This window comes from Emydura macquarii, unplaced genomic scaffold (assembly GCF_026122565.2).
Source record: "Emydura macquarii macquarii isolate MOO-44397 ecotype Brisbane River unplaced genomic scaffold, CSIRO-AGI_Emac_v2 contig_2473, whole genome shotgun sequence".
NCBI classification, from domain to species: Eukaryota; Metazoa; Chordata; order Testudines; family Chelidae; genus Emydura; species Emydura macquarii.
Window position 1 is genome coordinate 17,454,994 of NW_027132610.1, and position 21,413 is coordinate 17,476,406.

General features: G+C 42.4%; 1 protein-coding gene across 1 annotated transcript in view; it reads right to left on the reverse strand.

Annotated features, from left to right (window-relative positions):
• Positions 1–2,699: 2,699 nt before the first annotated feature.
• The window catches only part of THSD1 (thrombospondin type 1 domain containing 1), a 38,776-nt gene continuing 20,062 nt past the window's right edge, over positions 2,700–21,413 (reverse strand). The window contains exons 3-5 of the mRNA XM_067562752.1: positions 16,035–16,997; positions 8,631–8,789; positions 2,700–5,208 (exon numbers count right to left, since the gene is read on the reverse strand). Of these exons, the coding sequence (XP_067418853.1) occupies positions 3,821–5,208; positions 8,631–8,789; positions 16,035–16,997 (2,510 nt within the window). The 3' untranslated portion in view covers positions 2,700–3,820. The remainder of the gene's footprint in view (positions 5,209–8,630; positions 8,790–16,034; positions 16,998–21,413) is intronic.

The following is a 21,413-nucleotide window of genomic DNA, read 5'->3' on the forward strand; positions in this document are numbered from 1 at the left end:
CAGTGAGACCCAGCCTTGTGAGCTACAGCCTAGTAAGAACACCTAGATGCTCTCAGTCCAAGTGTCAGCACATACCATGTGACATAAGAATCACACCTATGCCTTTGGAAAGAGAGTCTTGCTTGTGACCAAAGGGAGTAGAGTGGAGTCAGACACCAGAACTTCCTCATACTACTCTGTTTAGCTGTACTTCACACCAGTAAGCATGACTGCCAGGCCATAATTATGTACCTAGAGCATTTTGTTAAATGAAAAGTTACAAGAAATCAGTGCTAACCTGTGGCTCCCGCCAACCTTGATTTACCACATAGTACAACTGTATAACAGGCTCCCCTTGACACAGAATCCAGTAGCAATAAGGAAAATTGTGTCAATGCATAGGCATGGAGGCTGGTTAGGATGGAACAACTGCTTTCGATCTACTCAGGCTGATGCTGGCACTTCTGATAAACACTATTGCTTTGGCAACATCTCGCTGGGGATATGGTGCAGGACAAAGCTGCTGGCAAATACCCGCACACACCGAGACGCTGAAAATCAATTTCAGTGCCAAAAAGCCAGCACTATCCTGGCCCAGAAACAGCCACTCTCTGACCCTAGAGCATGTCAATCAGGGTTAAAAACAATGTAATCCAATTGTATACAACAGACATTTGCTTTAGAACAAGCCTTTGCACAGGAGGGGGTGGGAGAAGCTGTTCCTGATCACAGAGCGAGGGTGAGACTGAACCCTGCAGCTGTGACAGTACTTTGTGAAGGACCCTGCAAAACCTTGTACAAGCCACTGAGTGTGTTTCAGGCTATGTCTACACAGCGCAAAACAAACCAAACAAACTAAAGAAAATAAACAATCCACGGCAGCGAGTCTCAGGGCCCAGGTCAACTGACGGGCTTGCAGGGCTCACGCTGCAGGGCTAAAAATAGCAGTGTAGACGTTCCCGCTCGGGCTGTGCCCCAAGTTCTGAGGCCCTTCTACCCTCACAGGGTTTCAGAGCCCAGGTTCCAGCCCAAGCCTGAAGAACTACACTGCTTGTTTTCAGCCCCGCAGGCTGAGCCCGAGCCCGTTGACCTAGCCCCTGAAACTCGTTGCTGCGGGTCGTTTTGTGCAGTGTAACTCTATCCTCAGAAACGTTTTGCTTAATATATGTTGACAAGTCCCACGGGCCAGGTACCTGTTTGAGCTGAGCGAGATAGCTGGGTTCAGACACATGCCAGGGTAAGTTACAAATTGTAGCTGCAGGGAGTTCGCCTGCTGTTCGCAGGGGGGCTCTGTGCAGTGTTTTCTCTGGGGCCACAGGAGCACCTGCTCTGGGAGGCTCAGCTAGCCAGTTGCAGGCGGCAAATAGCTCTTGCAGTACTGCAGTTCAGACCCGGTGCTTCACACTGACACACAACTGGTAAATAACGTAAGCAATAAACACTCTAAAAGCCTGAGCTGGACCCCATTGATCTGAAGTCACTGGAAAGCCGTTCATCATTAACGCCAATGAGCTATGGGTTGGGCCCAAGCATGGGTGTGTTTTAAAATGTAAGCATTTTAAACTGGCAGTTTACGGCCAACAGTTAATATAAAAAGTGGTTCTAACCCTGTGTTACTCAGATTAACTCACTGAAGCCCCGGCCTGAAAGAGGCAGAACTTTCACACCACCGGATGCTGGAACAGGCCCTGAGTAACCCATGCCTCACCTTGGGTAAATCAGACCTGCCCTCACTGCAGCTGGGATGAGGCCCCCCAGCCAAATGATGACATTTGAGTAAGCGGGAGAGTTTAATCACCTGCCACCAAAGCCTGAGGTACTCACTCACTTTGCACTATAGCAATGAGCCACACCAGGGGTGTGCATTGGCAGGCTATCAGTGCGTGGCATGGGTGTGTCAGCCAGGTGCCTTCGACCACCCAGTACCCTACTAATGCACACCTTGATGTGCCTCATTGCACCTTTATGTTAAATTGTTTTCTCTAAAAAAAAAAAATCCTTGAAACATTGTCTCCTTGCACTCTGAAAAAGAGCTCCTAGTAAAAGGATCAGCCAGAGTAGGATGGAGAAGGATATAAACATCATTTCCCCTCCTAATCAGAACATCTTTATTGTAAGTTAATTGTCTCTCTCGCTCGCTTTCTCAGGAAGACTCTTTGGATTCTTGTCCCTCCTTCTGTCCTCCCCGCAGGAGCCTGGTTGACATCTCAGCAGCAATTTGTTGTCCTGCAATTGCATTATAACTCATATTTTAGTGTACAATTATGGTCCCAATCCTGCGGTAGACAACGCATAGGCAATCCCCTGTACCTGTGCAGAGCACCACTGGAGTCAGGGGGTCTCTGAGGGTGTAGAGATCTGCCTGTGCATTGTAAATTGCAGGAGCTGAGCCTATATTTGCTATACTGAGCATTTCCAAATTTAGCTTTTCACTAAAATGTGAGTTAAAAGTGACCAGGGGACAAATGGCCCCCAAACTGCAGCTGAAAAGGAAGCCTGGCACTATGAGGATTTAAAACTGTCAGGTCTTTCCCCACCCCTCCAAATCCTTCTTTTTCATCCCTCGTTTTCTTTGTTTCCTCCATTAATGTGTTCCTTCCACCAATTTTCTCTATACATCTGAATAGTCTGTTATTCCAGTAAATGGGCAGCTTATGGCTGGGGTAAAGAACCTTAGTCACACTGGTCTGCCTGCTACTCTTTGCATCTCCAGCGTTTCCAGTGATTCACTAAAAGCTTAGAACAAACGCAGCAGTCTCCAGTCCCATTTGTTTACTATCTTATGGTGAAATAAACACACCTATGGAGAAATCAAATTATCTTTAATTATCTTCATCAGAAGGTTCTCCAGGAATCAACAGACATTGACAAAGTCATTTCCTTTTTCTTTGCAAAGCATATCTTAATAAAATAGGCATTTTGTTCCACTGGTTTTGTTCATAATTTATTTGTATCCTGCTGTAGTATCTGTCAACTTGTTTAAGCAAAAATAAAAAGACAAATTTAATAAAGGCAAAGAGCATTATAATGAAGGAGAGAAGGTAAGAGGTCGTTTACTGTCTTCTACAAGTGCGTCGAATAATGCAATAACATTTTTTACAAGTACTCAAATTTGAATTTTTGTTGACCACATTAGCAACCTTCTGTTTTCCACAATGTTTTTCTGTTCCTTTCCACAAATATTAGTACAATCTCAAGCTTTCCTGGCACCAATAGTAGCAGAAAGCAAATTTCAAAGCTTATATGTGAGGAATCACAAAAAATAAATTGTAATTCACACATGCAAGTATTCATTCCAGAACTGCTCATGCTCTCATCTAAATCAGGGAACAGGAAAAGCACCATATGACTTATCTGACCAATTACAACCAATCAATACAGTTCAATAGTGAATATTAAAGACATGCTGAAAACTGTTCACAACCTAGGTTAAAAAACTGTGAAATAATTCATTGAATAGTGTTGAACAGATATGTGATCTGCTGGTGGATTGTCCACAAGCAGAAAAAGAGGCTAAATTGAATGGATTCATGATTCAGTATAAATTATTCATTGAGCACTGCTCTTTTCAGTGCTCTATAGAATAAAATCTGTCATTTTCTCTATGTCACACTATCATTTTAATTTGTTTCCCCATGGTATGTGTGTGTATTAGAGAAAACAATATCAAAACCCTTTCTATTAATTAAAAAGGAATACATTTCCACAAGTTAGGCCATTAGGACTTCCCTCTTGCCCCAAACAGCTGGAACTGGGTTTCTATTCTTGCTTTTATTATAAACCAACAAGATTTTGAAACTCTTCTCTCACACACATATCCTACAGTATTGCAACAGGTTATTCAGATCACCAATTTCTCAATACTTAAAGTACTTGTTTCATCTTCTTCATTTGACCCAAAATATCCAGGCAAGTCAATCATCCGTTGCTCTGATTCTGTTAAGCCAAAAGAATTATTATCATAAAAAGCAAATTCAGGGTCTGTGGGGAAGCTCTGGCATTTGTCCTTTCTGTATTGGACAGGGCTTAGAGCACTGCCTCGCTGGTAATGATCTTTGAGAGCTGAGATGGGTTCTTTCCTCCAAGCCCCTCTGTGGCTTGGCGAAGGGCCCCTCCTATTTCTGTTCGGTTCTGGTTTGTCAGCTCCTGCTACTTGACCTGCAAGCTGACGGTCACTGAACAGATCCGGCCTCCTCTCGGGAGGGCCCCCTTTGTGGTGGTATCTTGTGCTATAGTTCAGAGATTCACCAGTTAACACAGTGCAATGAGACTGGTCACACTTTCCTGAACTTGGATCAGCATCTTTAGCTGTCGGCCGGGACTTGTCTTCCAGTGCCTGACCCCACTTTCTGGTCCTGGCATTATAAAGAGGAATCTGCCGGGAGGTGAGCGTGGACATGCTCCTTTCCCTGTAGGGCCTGACCTTTTTAGTTTCATGGAAACTGGCTGTTCTTCTGAACTGTGGGTTTCTGTGACAGCCTCTCACTCCTGGCTCCCCTCTGTTATCTTGGTACTTCAGGTGAGCTCGTCTAATCAGGGTCTGACTAGGGCTCACTGCAGGATTGGCCTGTGACAGCGCCGAGTCCGCCCTAGAATTAGATTTTTCCCTAGAGAATTTGGGACGACCGACTGGCTGATCCAGAAATGGAGATTTGATCCTGAATTTGTGCGCAGCAGCCTCCGCCTGGTTTTCTGTGCCCAGGGGCAGCACAGCAGTGGCATCGATAACAGTGTCAGTCAGAGGAGTCTGAGATACGTGGTACACCTTGGTGGTTTCAGTCAGGCCTTTCTTCTTCATCTCTTTCAGCTGCTGCTGTGCAAGGCGATAGCTGAAAATCGGAGGGATTATTTTTTGAGCGTTTGACTCAAGACTGTCACCGACAGGAGCGTCCTCTTCTTGAAGACTCCTCCTGTAGGTCAAAGGGATGTCAACAGGCTCGCCGACACATGCACGAGGCACCTCACTGCCCTCGGAACAGCTCTCCCGCTGCTTGCTGCCCTGACAGATGTTCTCTTCGTCGGAGTTCTTGCGGAAGCCGGGCGAATGGACAGAGTTACGGCGCACAGAGGTGCCGCACCTCTGAGCTCTGCAGAGCTTCCTCCACAGGGTGACGAGAATAGTGGCAAGGATTATGAACAAGCAGAAGGAGATGCCAGTGATGGTGACTATATTATTGGCTTTCTGGTCCTCTTGGTGCTGTACAGAAGGCGGGGTTGGAGGGTTTATAGCTGTAACAAAGGGTGGACACATACATTCTCTTATTAAAGTTGCATTTTCACTGGACATTTGGAGTTTTAGATAAGATATTTTACAATTAAGACAGAGAAAATCAATTCATAGAATACATTAAATTGTCTGTTTGCCAGCTTGTCCCTCACTCACATCTGTCATCTTCAGATAAAAGGTGATAAACCCTGGTTTGCAGCAGCAGATCCGCCTACTTTATATTAAGGGCCCTGCAGAGCTATCTAACTTTTAAACTTCATTTGCTACCTGCCTTTGCTAGTTTCCCTTCTTTTCATGATGCCTGAAGTATATTCTATACACCTGGCACAAATGGCAATTTTGTTGGATTTGAGTTTCTCAAATCCCAAGGGAAGTTTTTTGCAAGACTTTGTAGGGTTTCTATGGAAGGAGAAAGCACACAAAGGCAGTATGAACAACTGGAGGTGGTGTCAGGCTCTGTCACTGGTCTGCTAGGTGACCTTGGGCAAGTCACTGCACCACTCATGCCTCAGTTTCCCCATCTGTAAAATAGGGATAAAGACGCTTGCCCTTTTCTGTATAGCACTTGGAGATCTACAGATGAAAAGTGCTATACAGGAATTAACAATTTGTTATTGGAATTGATATATTAGGTCACCCTAATAGCTAGATCAACCCAGCATTTAAAATAATTTTTAAACTGATTCTAGCATTTGTGAAAGGTATTTGGTCCTCATGTGCCAGGCAGATCCCCCAGTGTCAAAGGTAAGTGGCTTGACAGCCCTGAGGTCTGGAGAGAAAATGGACAGCATATGTTTCTCCAACTCTCAACCAGCATTACACCTTGGGGAGTAAGATGACACAATATTCTCCATGCCCATTCACTTCTGGGCTAAGAAGGAGTCTTGGGTTTTTTGGTATTGACATTTGTCTGTTATGAACTGAAGAGGAACTTTCAAGAGAAATCCTGGTAACACTTTGCACCCCTATAGCACCTGTTACATGACGGTCTCAAAGCATCATACAAACATGAATTGAGCCTCACAGCACACCTGTACAAGTATTATACCCATATTACCAAAGAATAAACCAAGGCACAGAGAGATTGAGTGATTTTACCCAGGTCAGCAGCAGCTCAATCAGTCACAGAACCCCCAAATCCTGGCTCTGAATCCATTTTTCTAGCCATTACACAACACTCCTTTCCTAATTTCTGTCTCTCTTAGCTTTTTATTTAGTGCCTGTTGCCATGGTGTCCAAACACTAATTTCTCAAAGGTCACCAAACAGCTTTCAGATGGTGGTTATGTTCCATTGCTACTGCCCAGACCTGGATAGAAACCAGTGACCTAAAAGTGAGAGGCTGTTATCTCTTTACCAGTCCCTCATCCTATCCAGTGCCTACTTTACACAGTTAGACATATGTTATGGAACGTCCACCATATAAATTCCCAGAATGCTTTTCAGCATGCCACAGTGACTGCTCAACTAACTGGTGTGTACATGTAGAATTCATAGCCGTGGTCACCAATCCACAAGTATACACCAGAATTCAGGAAAACACTTTTTTCTCCCCAAGCCCTGTGTAAAATTCCACCTTGATAATTAGCTTGTTGTTTATACCATTTTTTAGGTGCAACAGATCCATAAGGAATGAAATAGGAGCGTGGCATGGTCACTCATTTAGAAGTTTGGCAGTTCATTTTAATAGGGCCTCAAAGGTCATATGTACATTTGTTTCCAGATGTAATGTCAAAAGAGCTGCACTCAATTGGTCATGAGAGGCTCCCCATCTAAGTAGCACTACAAAATTCTAAGAGTCACACAGCGGGGGACACGGATGATGAGGCGATCAGAAGAGAAACAAGATCAGAATTTGGTCAAGTGAGGAAAAGGCTGTTATTAAAGCCCATAGAGTTACTCCAGATTTCTACCAGTGAAAAAGAGAAAAGAATCTGGATCTGAATGTTTTAGTTATTCATTCTTCCTTCTCTCCTTATCTTTTCTCACGCCTGTTTATCTGTCTTTTTTACTTATTTCTGCTTCTCCTCTTCAGCTCTTCAACCAGGGTTCCAACCCTCTGTGCTGGTGTCTGTTATCGGCCATTTGCTCCATCTACTGGACTAATGAATACAACTATAATAAGGCTGAAATAGACTCCACTAGATGGACCAGACGCACAGGAGAGGTTGCTTTCATTTACAGCGCAGAGTCAGCAGGACCCAGAGCACAATGTGAAAACGTATTCTTTCAGATTCTAAACAAGATTAAATAATGCAGGCGTAATTCTGTAGTGGCATAAATCGGACTTCAGTGCAGGAAGATGAGAAAACAGGTATAACGGTAAGGTGGTAGCCAGAGTAATTTGCCCAGCTGAGACATTCTGTGGGTACAAAAAATGGGTGCACATTGATTTATGCCCAGAGGGGAAAAGTGTAGCAGGACAAAGGGAAGTATAGCAGAAGACTGTTACATTTGGGAGAGTAGGAGCACATAATGTCGTTTTGCAGGCCAATATAAGGATTGATGGACAGGACATACTCAGCATCAGACCCCCATGTCGCTATAAATAGGAGTAGCACTATACCTACAGTTAATATATTCTCAATCTGTTCCATACGTGTTATGTACTAAAACACAAACTTCCAGTTTTATCAGATTTGAAATACATTTTCATTGTTGGCAGTATATTTTTCATCTCTCTCTCTCTCTCTCTCTATATATATATATATATATGTGTATAATACATTAAAAATCTCTCTTCTCTGTTCAAAAGCTAGTGATAAAGCCAGACTGTCTGTGTGATTCCTCACTGGTTTCCTTTGCCTGAGCAACTGTGACAGACTAAGCCAGATTCACCCCTTTTGGGCGTCCACTGGCCCAGTGACCTCTCCCCCAGCCCATCCCCAGCACTCCCTTCCAAGCCAACGTGGAATCCACCTCCATGGTAACCGAGTGTCCTCTGACTGGTCATGCTGCCTGTATCTCTCTATCCCCAACAAGCACAGAGAAGTACAGTACTGCATGGGTTTCCCTCAGCCAGTTAGTGGAATTTACTCCAGGGATGAGATCCTGGCCACAGCATAGTCAATGGGAGTTTTCCATTGACCTGAATGTGGCCAGGATTTCACCCCCAGTAAATAAGAAGTCACAAATGGTTTAAATCAGTGGTTCTCAACCCATGGGCCGCTTGCGGCCTAATCAGCTCACAGCTGCAGCCCATGTGACATCCTTAGCGCCATACTGGTAGTGTATCTATTGTGTGGATGCGATCCACATAACACATAGAGAGCTGCAGAGGCAGCCCACAATGGTAACTAGGTTGAGAACCACTGGTTTAAATGCTTTAGTTTCTGAAATCTATTGTAATAACATAATTTTGCTTTCACCAGAGAAGGCAGACATATGTCGTGGAGAAAAGCTCTAAAGAAAGCAGGACCACATACTAGAGCACTCCTCTAGAGAGCACAGAGAAGTCTCTGTCGGTGTCCCAACACAGCCTGGTTTTGCTGGCAGCGATGTGAGACATTCTCTGTGCCGCTCACGGACACCATCCCCACAGGTCACGCTGCATGGACTCCAAGGCTGCCACAGGCTCCATGTTTCTGTGGATACATGAGATCATAGCAATGAGGAATGCAGTCAGATTCATTTCATCTTACAGCAAAGCTTTCAACTAGCCCTCCTTTATGTAAAAACAATCAACCCCAACTCTGCAATTATAACACTGCAAAGTAAATAGCGACCGGGCCCTACTCCTGTTCCTGTTGAAGTCGGGGGCAAAGCTCCCAACGCTCCAAGGGCAACAAGATTGTGCTCCTAGTCTGTTAACTAAGGCCAATAGAATATGCCTCGTACAACAGAAAATAGAAATTAATCCACAAGTCTTTCTAATGGCTTAGTAGTTTAGACATTCATAGGGCCCAGTTCCTACTGGTTTTTCATTAATGTCACTATTGACTTCCGTGTAGTTACCCCTGATTTATACTGTTGTGAGAGGAGGCTGAGGCCCAAAGAGACTATGGGAAAAGCAGTGTTGGTTTCTCTCTTATTATCTTCATATCACAAAAACACATTATTGAACAGCTAGTTTAACAGCTTAGAAGTCCTACTGTTTTATTGCTTCAAGGGACTCTCAATAAGGAGTTTTAGGATGAAAATTTATTTTTTTTAAGGGGGCAGGGTTCAAGGCCTAATGCTAATAGCAATGTTTTCATTATTTTTAATGCAATGAAAGCAGTTTTTTGTTTGGATTTCAACATCCTCTTACAGTGTTCATAACTCAAACTTTACAGCACTGAGAATCCAGAAGCTGAAAGTGAGCATGCCTGCCAACATTTGAAAGCTATAAATAACATTTGGAAAGAAAAATAGAACCACACCTTTAAACTCCAATAAAATTCATTAGACCTGATGCAATTTTTTGGAGAGACAGAGCAATGTGTGATAGATATCTTGGGAGTGTCCCTTCTAAATATTAATAGTTGGGTTATAGGAACTGATTTGAAATGGACCAGAAACAAAACCATTAAACTGACCAGTCTATTTTCATTATCTAGGAGGAGTAAAATGCAAAAGGTAAAACCACATAAATGATGAAATGGTAAGTTAGATTTTTTAAAAATGCTTTATCTATGGTGTTACTAACTCACGTCATGACATTTTTTTTTATTACATGATTCTTAATCTTATAGTGTCCCCTTGACTTTCACTTTTATCCCTGATTCATGAACTATTTACACAAATCTAAAGAATTAAAGAAAGTGGCTGTATGGCAGAGGTGGGCGTTATGGTACATTAGGTGTGGTATTGTTAATGCTCTGCTATTACTTGCAAAAGGACTAGAGGGAAAAAAATGCAACTGTATTTAAATATGAGGATTTTAACTGCTTTTGGCCCCAATCCCACAAATACTTGCAAACATGCCAACATTACTAAATTTACACAAGTGAGTAGTCCTGTTGAACTCGTGGGATTTCTTACCTGTGTGAAGTTACTCACATGTATCAGTGATTGCAGGATTGGGGCCTTAGGTTTTCATCATATTCTCTCTTATATGCCTCTGTGGCCTATGTGTGCATGCAGGCATGCATGTGTGTTAGATACACCTTGGTTTTATCTCTGTTAATCGCATTCAGATATAGGACCAAGATGCTGAGCTCTCCCATTGCTGTTCACTTTAGTGGGAGATGAGAGTGCTCAGCAGATCACATAATCAGGCCCAGAGACTTAATAAAATATGCACAATTTAAATCAAAGATATTTTCTAATTTCAGGCCTTGGCCTATGAGGTGCCAATTCCCCTCATCTCTTCAATGACTTCAGTAGGCGCTGAAAGCACCCAACTCCTTACAGAAAAGATTTGGGCCCGAATCCATACAGGGACTTGGGCATTGCGATGCTGCGCATCACAACATCCAATTTTTATGTACCTAGAAAATCACAGGAACCACAACATATATAAAATGCCTGAATTAGGTGTCCAGGTCCCCGTACAATGAATGGGGAGAGGCAGACACCTTGGAATGCAATCCACAAAAGGCAAGGGAATCCATGCAAGGTAGGGAACTGCCTAAGGTAGCTAATGGGAAATGCTGAAAAGAGGGTTGTATCTTAAACTCCTCCCCTCTCATGGAGTTAGATGCCTAATTCCAGGCTGTAGAGAGGCACCTATGTCTACTTGAGATTCACAACCCAGAACCCCTCTCCTGGAGTCAGGTAGATTAGGTGCCTAAGCTGCTTCTTGCAAGAATGAGTGAGGTACTGGTCCCACTCCACACAAGATGGCTGGAGAAGATGATGGTCCTGCTACCATCAGCCTGTAACTTTTAGCCCACTGGTTACAGCACTCACCTGGGATGTGGGAATTCCCCCATCTGCCTGAGGAGGAGAAAGTGTTTGAACAGGGGTCTCCCTCTGTCTCTCAGGAGCCTTCTCTAACCACTGAGCTAGGGATATTCTGATGTGAATCCCCCTCACTCTCTCTTGTTGAAGCTGTCCCATTGCATATAAATACTTAAACAGACATTGGGCCAGAAACAGAGTCTTGTGGTTTGGGCATCCCCCTGGGAGATGGGGAATACCCAAGGTCTAGTCCTCCTGCTCCAATGACTAATTAATTATTTGTCCAAAGTGGAACAGCTTCAACAGGAGAGATTGAGGGAGCCCCATCTCAGACTATCCCCTAGCTCAGTGCTTGGAGCACTCTTGTGAGAGACCCCTCTTCAAACAATTTCTCCCCCACAGGTAGAGGGAGGAGTTGAACCTGGGTCTCCTTTAGCCAGGCTGAGTGCTCTAACCAGTGGGACTTGCCTACTAGATTGGACTCTAGGGGTGAGAGAGTGGGAGGAACACTTATCTTTCCCACAATTTGTGAATCACGCTGGGTCTTAGGCATGAGATAGGCATCCAGAAACCTAGAGTGGGGAAGCAGTGCACATGCCCAGTGGCAGAAATTTAGGCTGTAGGGAGCTTTCATGGCAGAAATTTAGGTGCTAAGTGAGTTGGGTGCCTACAGGTTAAGTGGCAGCTAAGTGGGAGTTTTGTGAATCACAGTGGAACCAGGATTTAGGCACCTAAGTCTAGGATTCAGGCTCCGAAGTACCTTTGTGGCTCTGGATCTTAGCAACCTGCAGGTTTATGGCTCACAATAATCAAAAAGTCTCTCAGAGTAGGAAATTACTCAGCTTCTGTGAAAGATAACAGTTTAAGCTTCTGAATCCTGCTCTGCAATCTACTCAAGTTACAAAAAAACAAAGGAAAAAAGAAAAAACACGGCTCATTTTTCCTCATGGAAACAAAATCATTAAGATAAATGGATCTAAAGAGCCAGTGAAAAATCTTTACTACAGGTACAGCAGGCACCTACTGTAAACTAACTCTGTTAAATGTGAATTTTTAATATAAAATTGAGGACCCTATCAACATACAGGTGTTTAATTGATGAGTTAGACAAGCTGAAAGACACTGGCAAGTCTATTGTCATGAAAAACAAACACAAGTGAGTGACTGTGTTAACTGTTGACTCATGTGGCACCTCTATCCAATTGTGTGTGTTTCAATCTCACCTTACAATGGGACACCATAATGTACCATGTTATCCAACAGAACAGCCAACTCAGATTAAATTTTTCCCCAAAAAAGACACCTTCAAAAACTCCATGTCCAGCACTTTCGCAAAATTATTTTGAGAAGTTAAGGGTGTCCATATTAGTACATCACATCAGATGTATAAAAAACTTATCTGGAATATAGAGATTCAAGCCCTGCTCCTTCTCTCATTGAGGTAAATGGGAGCAGAATTGGGCCCTAAGAGACTTGTAAAGCAGACATGGTTTTGTAATTAGGGAGCAGTCCTGCACATAAGATGATCTCTTTTGTAATGCTGTCATATTTGGTTACTTTGAATCCATCTGCAAATTCCATTTTTATCCCAATTAAAACCACATCAGATAAATGTGTCAGATATGGATTCAGGCTATAAAACTAGTTGGTTCTCAGATATTCCTAGAGATAATGCATTCACAGAATAAGCAGGTCTGATTAATCTAATCTTACTCACTCAGGGACCTGGTGGAACAAATTTTAATGCAATTTTACCTGTGTCTCATCCTTTCCCCGGATACTGTTCTTCTACTCCCTTCCCTTGATAACTACTGCCCCATCTCATAGTGGCTCTCTCCCATTCCCTTTCACCCTTCTTTGGTAGCAATTGTATTCTCAAGGTGCTACTAATCAACTTCTCCCCATCCTTTTTGATTGGTCATTAAGAGCCTTAGGGATCAAAAATCAGCCCTGATACAATTCTCATTGGCTTCAGTGGGAATTGCATGCAGGCTGACATACATCCTCAGTATATCTAAGCATAATGGGGTGAAATGGGAAAAGTCAAGAAAAACCTTCCCAATTATGAGTGCTATTGTTACTATTTTTGATTATTTTTATTAGAGTAAAGCCCAGAGACTTCAAATGGGATCAGGGCTAGAATGCAGAATATTTTCTCAAGCAAATTGGTGCAAGTCTTGTTGCTTGGGACATTTAAAAGAATACTGGACAAAACACAGGAGAACATTGTGAAGAGAACCCAGGTGATGCATACAATGACCTAAAAGGAATTTTGTATCTTACACTTCCATGTTATAGAGCCACACTAGATACACACATTAGCTGGAAGATTTTACTTAAATCATCAGCAGTGAAGCAGCTAACTTTGACGTTTAAGCTGCTATCATTAAGCTTCAGAGTTAGCACCCTATTAAAATGAATGGTCAGAACAGTCATACCCATCTGAGCTGTTGTCTCACTTGCCCTCTATCTGCAGGCTTAGGAAAACTGTACAGCGTTGGTTCACATTTAAAAGGTTTATTTTATAACCTTAGAAGGGATAGACTTTTTTTTAATCAAAAGCTGACATTGTTTAGATTGATGGGCCTGAGATGGGAGTACTGGAATGGCATCTGGTCTGTTCAGGGTTACATACAGACCTGTACTTACAACTCAGATGACATATGAGGCATTCCCTCTCCACAGACATCACTAATGCTCTTGGATGCCACAGCATAAAAGATACATCCTATGCCCTTCCACCCACAATGCAGCACAAGGTGACCTAATCTCCTTGGTATGGGGCCCAGGATCTCAAAGCCAGCTCTGTGTGCTCAAATTGCCCATTGGGCCAGAGTCACAAAAGGATAATAGATTAATATTTTTCTTTTATAAGATATACAAGAATGTATCTGTCTTTATTTCACAAATGCAGTAATAGTGCTAAAAATGAATGGATATTTGTCATGGGGTCAAGGTTTGTAGACACAATACAACCCCAAGCAGGGCTGAGGCAGAGCCAGAGCATTCAGGAGATGGGCTTCATGACAGAGTTCTGACTTGGAATGACACTCCAGCTCATGTACAGGCAGCAAAAATTTCCATCTTTGTACTGTCTTCAGACAGATGCACCCCTCCCGCTCCGCAGAATACCTTGTGCATCTTGAATGTTGCCATGGGCCTTTGAAGTCCTGCAGACACTGCCACAAAGTCAGATGTGCTGCAGTCTAATTAATTTGAAGTTGACATTTTATTTACAGTTACGCTATGTAGTGTTGCTTTCATCTGCTTTGTACAAGTAACTTGTCAGTCACTTATATAAATCCTTTTTTCACTTGTGTAGCCTCATTCTTTCTGCTGGATCTCATAAATCAATGCTATAGTGTAGTGGTTTTCAACCTTTTTCATTTGCAGACCCCTAAAACATTTTGAATGGAGGGTGTGGACCCCTTTGGAAATCTATAGACATAGACCCCTAGGGGTCCACAGACCACAGGTTGAAAACCACTTCTATAGTGGAAGCAAAGGATACAAAGGAAATTTCAGGGAGTCATTGCTTAAAGTGAATTCCACCAAATAAAACATAGAAATAATGGGCACTGGAATGTATCTGTGTCATATTCTAGATATCTGTCTATCTAGATATTTATATGGACCACAACACCATAGGATCCAACCACTGAGGTAGAGAAGAAGAAATACAAATAATCCTTCTTCCAGCTATAGAAGCATTTTCTTGAATAATGTATGAATTTCTGAATTTTAAAATGTTTTGTGTGTGTGTGTCACAAAGAGTGCGAAGAGAGTAGAGAGGGAAAGTGAAGTTGGCAAGATGAGTTTGCCATGCACTGAGGCTGGAAGTAATTTTCAGGATGTAAATTGGTAACTGAAAAGTTGGTCATTTTAAAACCTACAAAACAGAAACAGCATAGCAGCACAAGTGTAATTAAGCCATAGACATTATAGCATTTCCTTATGTGACACACACTTTATGAAGGACTGAAAATACAGAGTTTGTGTTAATTTTAGAGACTGACAATCTGTGAGGGGCTCTAGAATTCTAGTTCTGTCACTTCAGTGCACAAGACAGAGGAAACATTCTTTCAAGAGACTGTTACTATTAGGGACAGGCCAGAATTGGAAACTCTAATCCAAAACCCTTTGAATTTTGTGGGGGAGTGACAGTTGGTGTCATACCCTGGATTAGAAACTGATCTATGGATCTGGTTCCAGGTCAGGACTAATACTAGAAAGATCTCATTTTTACATTGGGGGTTATGGGCAGCAGATATTTTGCAGAACATCTCACGAGAATTGAGTGGCATCTGTCCCTGGTTCAGCCTTAAACGTAAACCCCACTCAAAACCCAATCCCCAGATAAAAAAAACCTCCTCAGCCAGTCTCTAATTACAACTGCCCTCCATGAATCAATAGTGATTTGGACACTCAGCTCATCTCTCCCCTCCATGGTAGACAGAGCAGATAATCTCTGTCTGCTACCATGACCTCCACCAAACCCGGGATTCCCATCTGTCATTCCCATCTGAAAGGCTGACAAAGAAACCTCTGAACTATGCACACACAAGAGAGAGTTCTTCCATTATGGCCAAATCCTGATCACATTAGCAAAACTCCCAATAACCTCAAAGGGACGAGAAATTGGCCCCTAGCCACTATAGCAGTTCCTCATGTAATTCTTTGCAATTGACAGAATTCAGTTCCTATTGGAACTAGATATCCAGATAATCCACTAGTCAAGGCAGGTTTGGACTTGTGCTTGGGATATCACTAATACAGTGGTAAACCATCGTAGTACCACCTGTTATCAACCATGATGGTGTATCTGTTCACACACAAACTACATTTTATTCCTATCAGCAGTTAATCATGACTTATTTTGTCTGGTGCTATGAGACTCACAAAGATACAACTTCATCAATCCAAGTTATCTTCCCTAACGACGATAGAGTAGGATGGTCATTTTCCTATAGAGTTTCTAATTAAAAATAGAAAATGTCAATACAAACCTATATTCCTTCGGATCAGCATACATTCCTTAACACTTGGGGGTGAATGGCTTTGGCTTGAAAAATCAAAAAACTCAAAGCAGTATTTATTTTTCCCCATGTCAAACAAAGTGCAGTTAAATTCTGTTCTGTTGTTCCCTGGGTAAAGGACATTTTCATCTAGCAAAGCTGTTCTTTCACCATGACGTCTGAGAGTTTCCTTGTACATGGCAACCTTCCCGTAGATGGCAGTGCATGGAGGGGAGACTATAAACACCTGAATCGAAGATTCGCACATCATTTCTGGTGCCACCACTAGTTTGTATCCAAATTTGTGGATGAGGTCTATGGGTCCTATTGAGGCAATGACTGAGTTGGTCTCCAGTGATTTCAGTAACACAGTGACGTATGCTTTTTGGTCAACAGATGGGCAGTCAAACTCCACCCACTGGGATCTAGAGAGAAAGATTTCTTTGCTAGTTCGCATTCCCAATGCCTCATCAGAGCTTAATCTTCTTAGTTCATACAGGCTGTTGGTGAATATCACGTCCAATGACACCACTGTCTCATTCATAGCACATAGTTGTTCGTTAGTGAAAAGTCCAACCTGAAGGGAACTCCTGAGCACCTCAGAGGTCCTGTTCAAGTCAATGTGAAATACAGGCCATTTCACACGCAGGAGGGTGCTCCCACCCCTCCAGTTAATTTCAGTGCCATTATCAATCTCGGAGATCATTCTGAACCAATAGTCCCCAGCACTCTTGAAATAGAAACATTCAAATTCTACCATCCCCTGTGTCTGGCTTGGTGGAAGCTGGTTTTTAGCAATGGTCTGGTTGGTGCTGGCATCCAGCAGTAGGATGGATACATTTTTTGCTGTCACATTACCATTGACAAAGTACTGAAAATCAACAGACACCGTGTCGTTACTTAAGGCTACATGACCCGGTCGCTCCAAGAGGAGATACTCCACTTCACCAAGAACTGAAAGAAAACAGTTTCACAACATTGTTAATAAGCAAATAGAAAACTGAATAATACCCTTTTCATGAATATGATGGACAATTAGGTGCTTTAAGAAGTGGTTCCCAATCTTTTCAAAGCAAATGAATCAATTTATTTGAGTAAGACCTTGGCTATACCAACTGGAGCTCACCACTTTCCATTCATGCAGAGCTGGGATTTGGAGTAAGTCAAACTCCATCACAGGTTACAATGTGCACAATTGAACAGGAAGAGCACAGAATATCAAACACACAAGGCTGAAGTATCCGTGCAGGTGATGTCTAGCAGCAGTTGAAAACCACTGCTTTATAATAACCATTTCATTTATAAAGTTTACTTACAGAACTGCTTTACAGAAAATTTCCCTTAAAAATTCATATCTCAGGTATGAAGGCTTACGTAGTTCTCGACTTCAAATTGCTTTTTCTTGATAGATTTTTAAGGTTCTGCTTCTGAATTATCCTTCATCTTTTACTCAAAATCAAAATCTCCCCCAGCTTCACAATGTCCTGCCATTGTTCCATTTACTTTTATATAATTTAGTGAAAAAAATAGAATTGGAGTTTCTTAAAGCAGAGGTGTAGAAAATACCACTCAAGTTATACAAATTACATCATACAATACTGTATGATGCTTTTTGAAGTTGCCTTTCATACTGCTGGTTTACAAATCTTTCATAGAATCATAGAAGTGTAGGATTGGAAGGGATCACAAGACATCTTCTAGTCCAGTCCCTGCATTCAAGCCAGGACTAAGTATTATCTAGACCATCCCTGACAGATGTTTGTCTAACCTGCTCTTAAAAACCTCCAATGACAGAGATTCCACAACCTCCCTAGGCAATTTATTCCAGCGCTTAACTACCCTGACAGTTTGGAAGGTTTTCCTAATGTACAACCTAAACTTTCCTTGCTACAATTTAAGCCCATTGCTTTTTGTCCTATCCTCAGAGATTAACAAGAAAATTTTTTCACCCTCCTCCTTTCATGCACTTAAACACTGTTATGTCTCCCTTAAGTCTTCTCTTCTCCAGACTAAACAAATCCACTTTTTTCAATCTTTCCTCATAGGTCATGTTTTCTAGACTTTTAATCATTTTTGTTGCTCTTTTCTGGACTTTCTCCAATTTGTCCATATCTTTCCTGAAATGTGGCACCCAGAACTGGACACAATACTCCAATTGAGGCCTTATCAGCACAGAGTAGAGCAGAAGTATTATATCTCATGTCTTGCTTACAACATTCCTGCTAAAGCATCCCTGAATGATCACTTTCTTTGCAACAGTGTTACACTGTTCACTCATTTTTAGCTTGTGATCTTCTGTAACTCCCAGATTTTTTTCAGCAGCACTTCCTCCTAAGCAGTCATTTCCCATTTTGTATGTGTACAATTGAATATTCTTTCCTAAGTGGAGTACTTTGCATTTGTCCTTATTGAATTTAATCCTATTTACTTCAGGCCATTTCTCCAGTTTATCCAGATCATTTTGAATTTTAATCCTATCCTCCAAAGCACTTGCATCCCCTCCTAGCTTGGTATCATCCACAAACTTTAAGGGTACTCTTTTTTCCATTATTTAAGTCATTGAGGAAGATATAGAACAGAACTGGACCGAGGACTTATCCCCGCGGGACCCCACTCAATATACTAATACAGCTTGACTGTGAACCAATAACTACTCTCTGAGAACAGTTTTTCAACTGGTTATGTACCCACTTTCTAGTAGCTCCATCTAGGCTGTATTTCCCTAGTTTGTTTATGAGACGGTCATGCAAGACAGTATCTAAAGCCTTTCTAAAATCAAGATATACCATATCTACCGCTTCCCCCATCTCCTATGCTTGTTACCCTATCAAAGAAAGCTATCAGGTTGATTTGACATGATTTGTTCATGACAAATCTATGCTGATTGTTACTTATCACCTTATTATGTTCTAGATGTTTACAAATTGCTTGCTTGATTATTTGCTCCATTATCTTTCCGGGTACTGAAGTTAAGATGACTAGTCTGTAATTCCTTGGGCTGTCCTTATTCCCCTTTTTATAGACTGGCACTATATTTACCCTTTTCCCATCCTCTGGTATCTCTCCTTTCTTCCAGGAATTCCAGATAATCACTAATGGCTCAGATATCTCCTCAGTCTGCTCGAGTATTTTAGGATATATTTCATCTGGCCCAGGCAAGTTGATGACTTCTAACTTGTCTAAGGTCACAGCACTTGTGTAGCCTTTATATCAGCCGGAGAGCTCTCTCGCCAACATAATAAAACCACCTAAACGAGCAGAAGAAGCTATTTTGGAGAGAGTTTTGTCAGCATAAGTGCTAGTGTAGAAAAGACCTAAGTAATTTTTAACTTGTTCTTTCCCTATTTTAGCCTTATATCCTACCTCATTTTCACTAGCATTCGCTATGTTCATGGGTGGCACATAATGCCTGCTTTTGGGGAGACTGGAGGGGGCACCAGCCCTCCCGTGTGGCCCCATTCCTTCCACAAGGCCCTGCCCACATTTCACCCCTGGCCTCCACATGCTGCTGTGAGAGAAGTCGGCCCAGCCCACCCCCGACGGCCGCTTCTGTGCACGGCAGACCCAACCTGGGATGGGCCCAGTGCCAAAGTTACCACTGCCCTTCAGCGTCGCAGGGAATGCAGCGGGGAAATGCAGTGCAGGTGAGGCACGGGCTGCACCCCAGGAAGTAAAGGGCACTTGCCCTCCCTGCTCAGGAGAGAGGGCAAAGAGTTGTGGGCGGAGGAGTCTTAGGGGAAGGGGCCACGCAGGAGCAGTGCCTGTCTGGATCACCCATGCCAGCTTGGCTTTGCACCACCAGGCAGGGAGGGTGGGCACCCTTTGGTTTCTGGGGCATAGCCCATGCCCTGCCTGCACTGGGCCCCCCACTGCATTGCCTGCAGCACTGGAGGGCGGTGATAACTGTAGTACCAGGCCCATCCCAGGCTGGGTCTGCCACATGCAGAAGTAGCCACCGGGGTGGGCCAAGCCAACTACTCCCACGGCAGCATGTGGAGGACGGGGCTGGAGCATGGTCAGGGCGGAGAGGTGGAAAAGCTTCTGGCGGCAGCTGGTTGGGGAGGCTTAGCATCCCCCAGCCTATGGATATGTTAGATGTCCGATAGCTACTAACTGTTCTGGTGAAAACTGAAATAAAAAAGTCATTTAGTGTTTCTGCCATTTCTATATTTTCTGTTATTGTTTTCCTCCCTCATTGAGTAACAGGCCTAGCCTGTCCTTGGTCTTTCTCTTGCTTCTAATGTATTTTTAGAATGTTTGCTTGTTACCCTTTATGCCTCTAGCTAGTATAATCTCATTTTGTGCCTCGGTCTTTCTAATTTCATCACTATATGCTTGTATTTTTTTTTTAACATTCATCCTTTGTAATTTGACCTAGTTTCTACTTTTTATATGACTCTTTTTTGAATTTCAGATCATTGAAGATCTCCTGGGTAAGCCAGCGTGGTCTCTTGACATACTTTCTATCTTTCCTACAATGTGGGTTAGTTTGCTCTTGTGCCCTTAATAATGTCTGTTTGAAAAACTAATGTTATTTTACTCATTTGTATTACAGAAATGCTTGTGGAGTTGAGGACCCAAAAATAAAAGCAATGATAACTGCAACATTTTTTCCTGTGTAAGATGTGGTGCAACATGTCGAAATGATGTCATTTCATTATAAACTGGATGGTTTTACTTTTAATTTAATTTAATTTAATTGCATGACCGTGCTTGTGCAGGTTATCAAATTATCCTGAAACATGCTTTGACTAGCAGGGAAAGACATTATCTAACACACAAGACCGAGGGAGCTCACAATTCTAATCACAGTTCTGCTATAATTCTCCTGTGTGACTGCAGGAACTCCCTTAGGAATTTGAGGCACAGAGAAGTTATTTGCAAAATGAGAATGACACTTATCTGCCTCACAGGAGTGCTGTGCTGTGTGACTTAATTCACTAATATCTGTAAAATGTTTTGAGATCCTTGGATGGAGGGTGTTATAGAAACACAAAGTATTAATTATAAATTAATAATACTTCACACTTTTTAAATCTGCAGTACGTGTTTATAATTACATTAAAAACTATGTTGGAAGAACATTAAGGTTGCAAAGTTAAGCATTCAAAAGTTAGAAAATGTCTGAAATAAGATTGCCTGTGCAACCTTACTTTGGCTCCGTTGTCAAAGGTGTCAGCTAAATTTTGATGTCCAATTTCAGAGGGCTAGAGTCTGATTTTTCAGAGTAATTAGCATTTTATAGTCCTTTATATGTCCAGAGCAGAGCTCCCATTAACCTCACTGGCAGTTGTGAGCGCACAAGGCTTTGGCAAATCAGGCACTCGGGGTATGTCTTCACTCATGGTGGCAAATTCGGCAGTGCTGGAT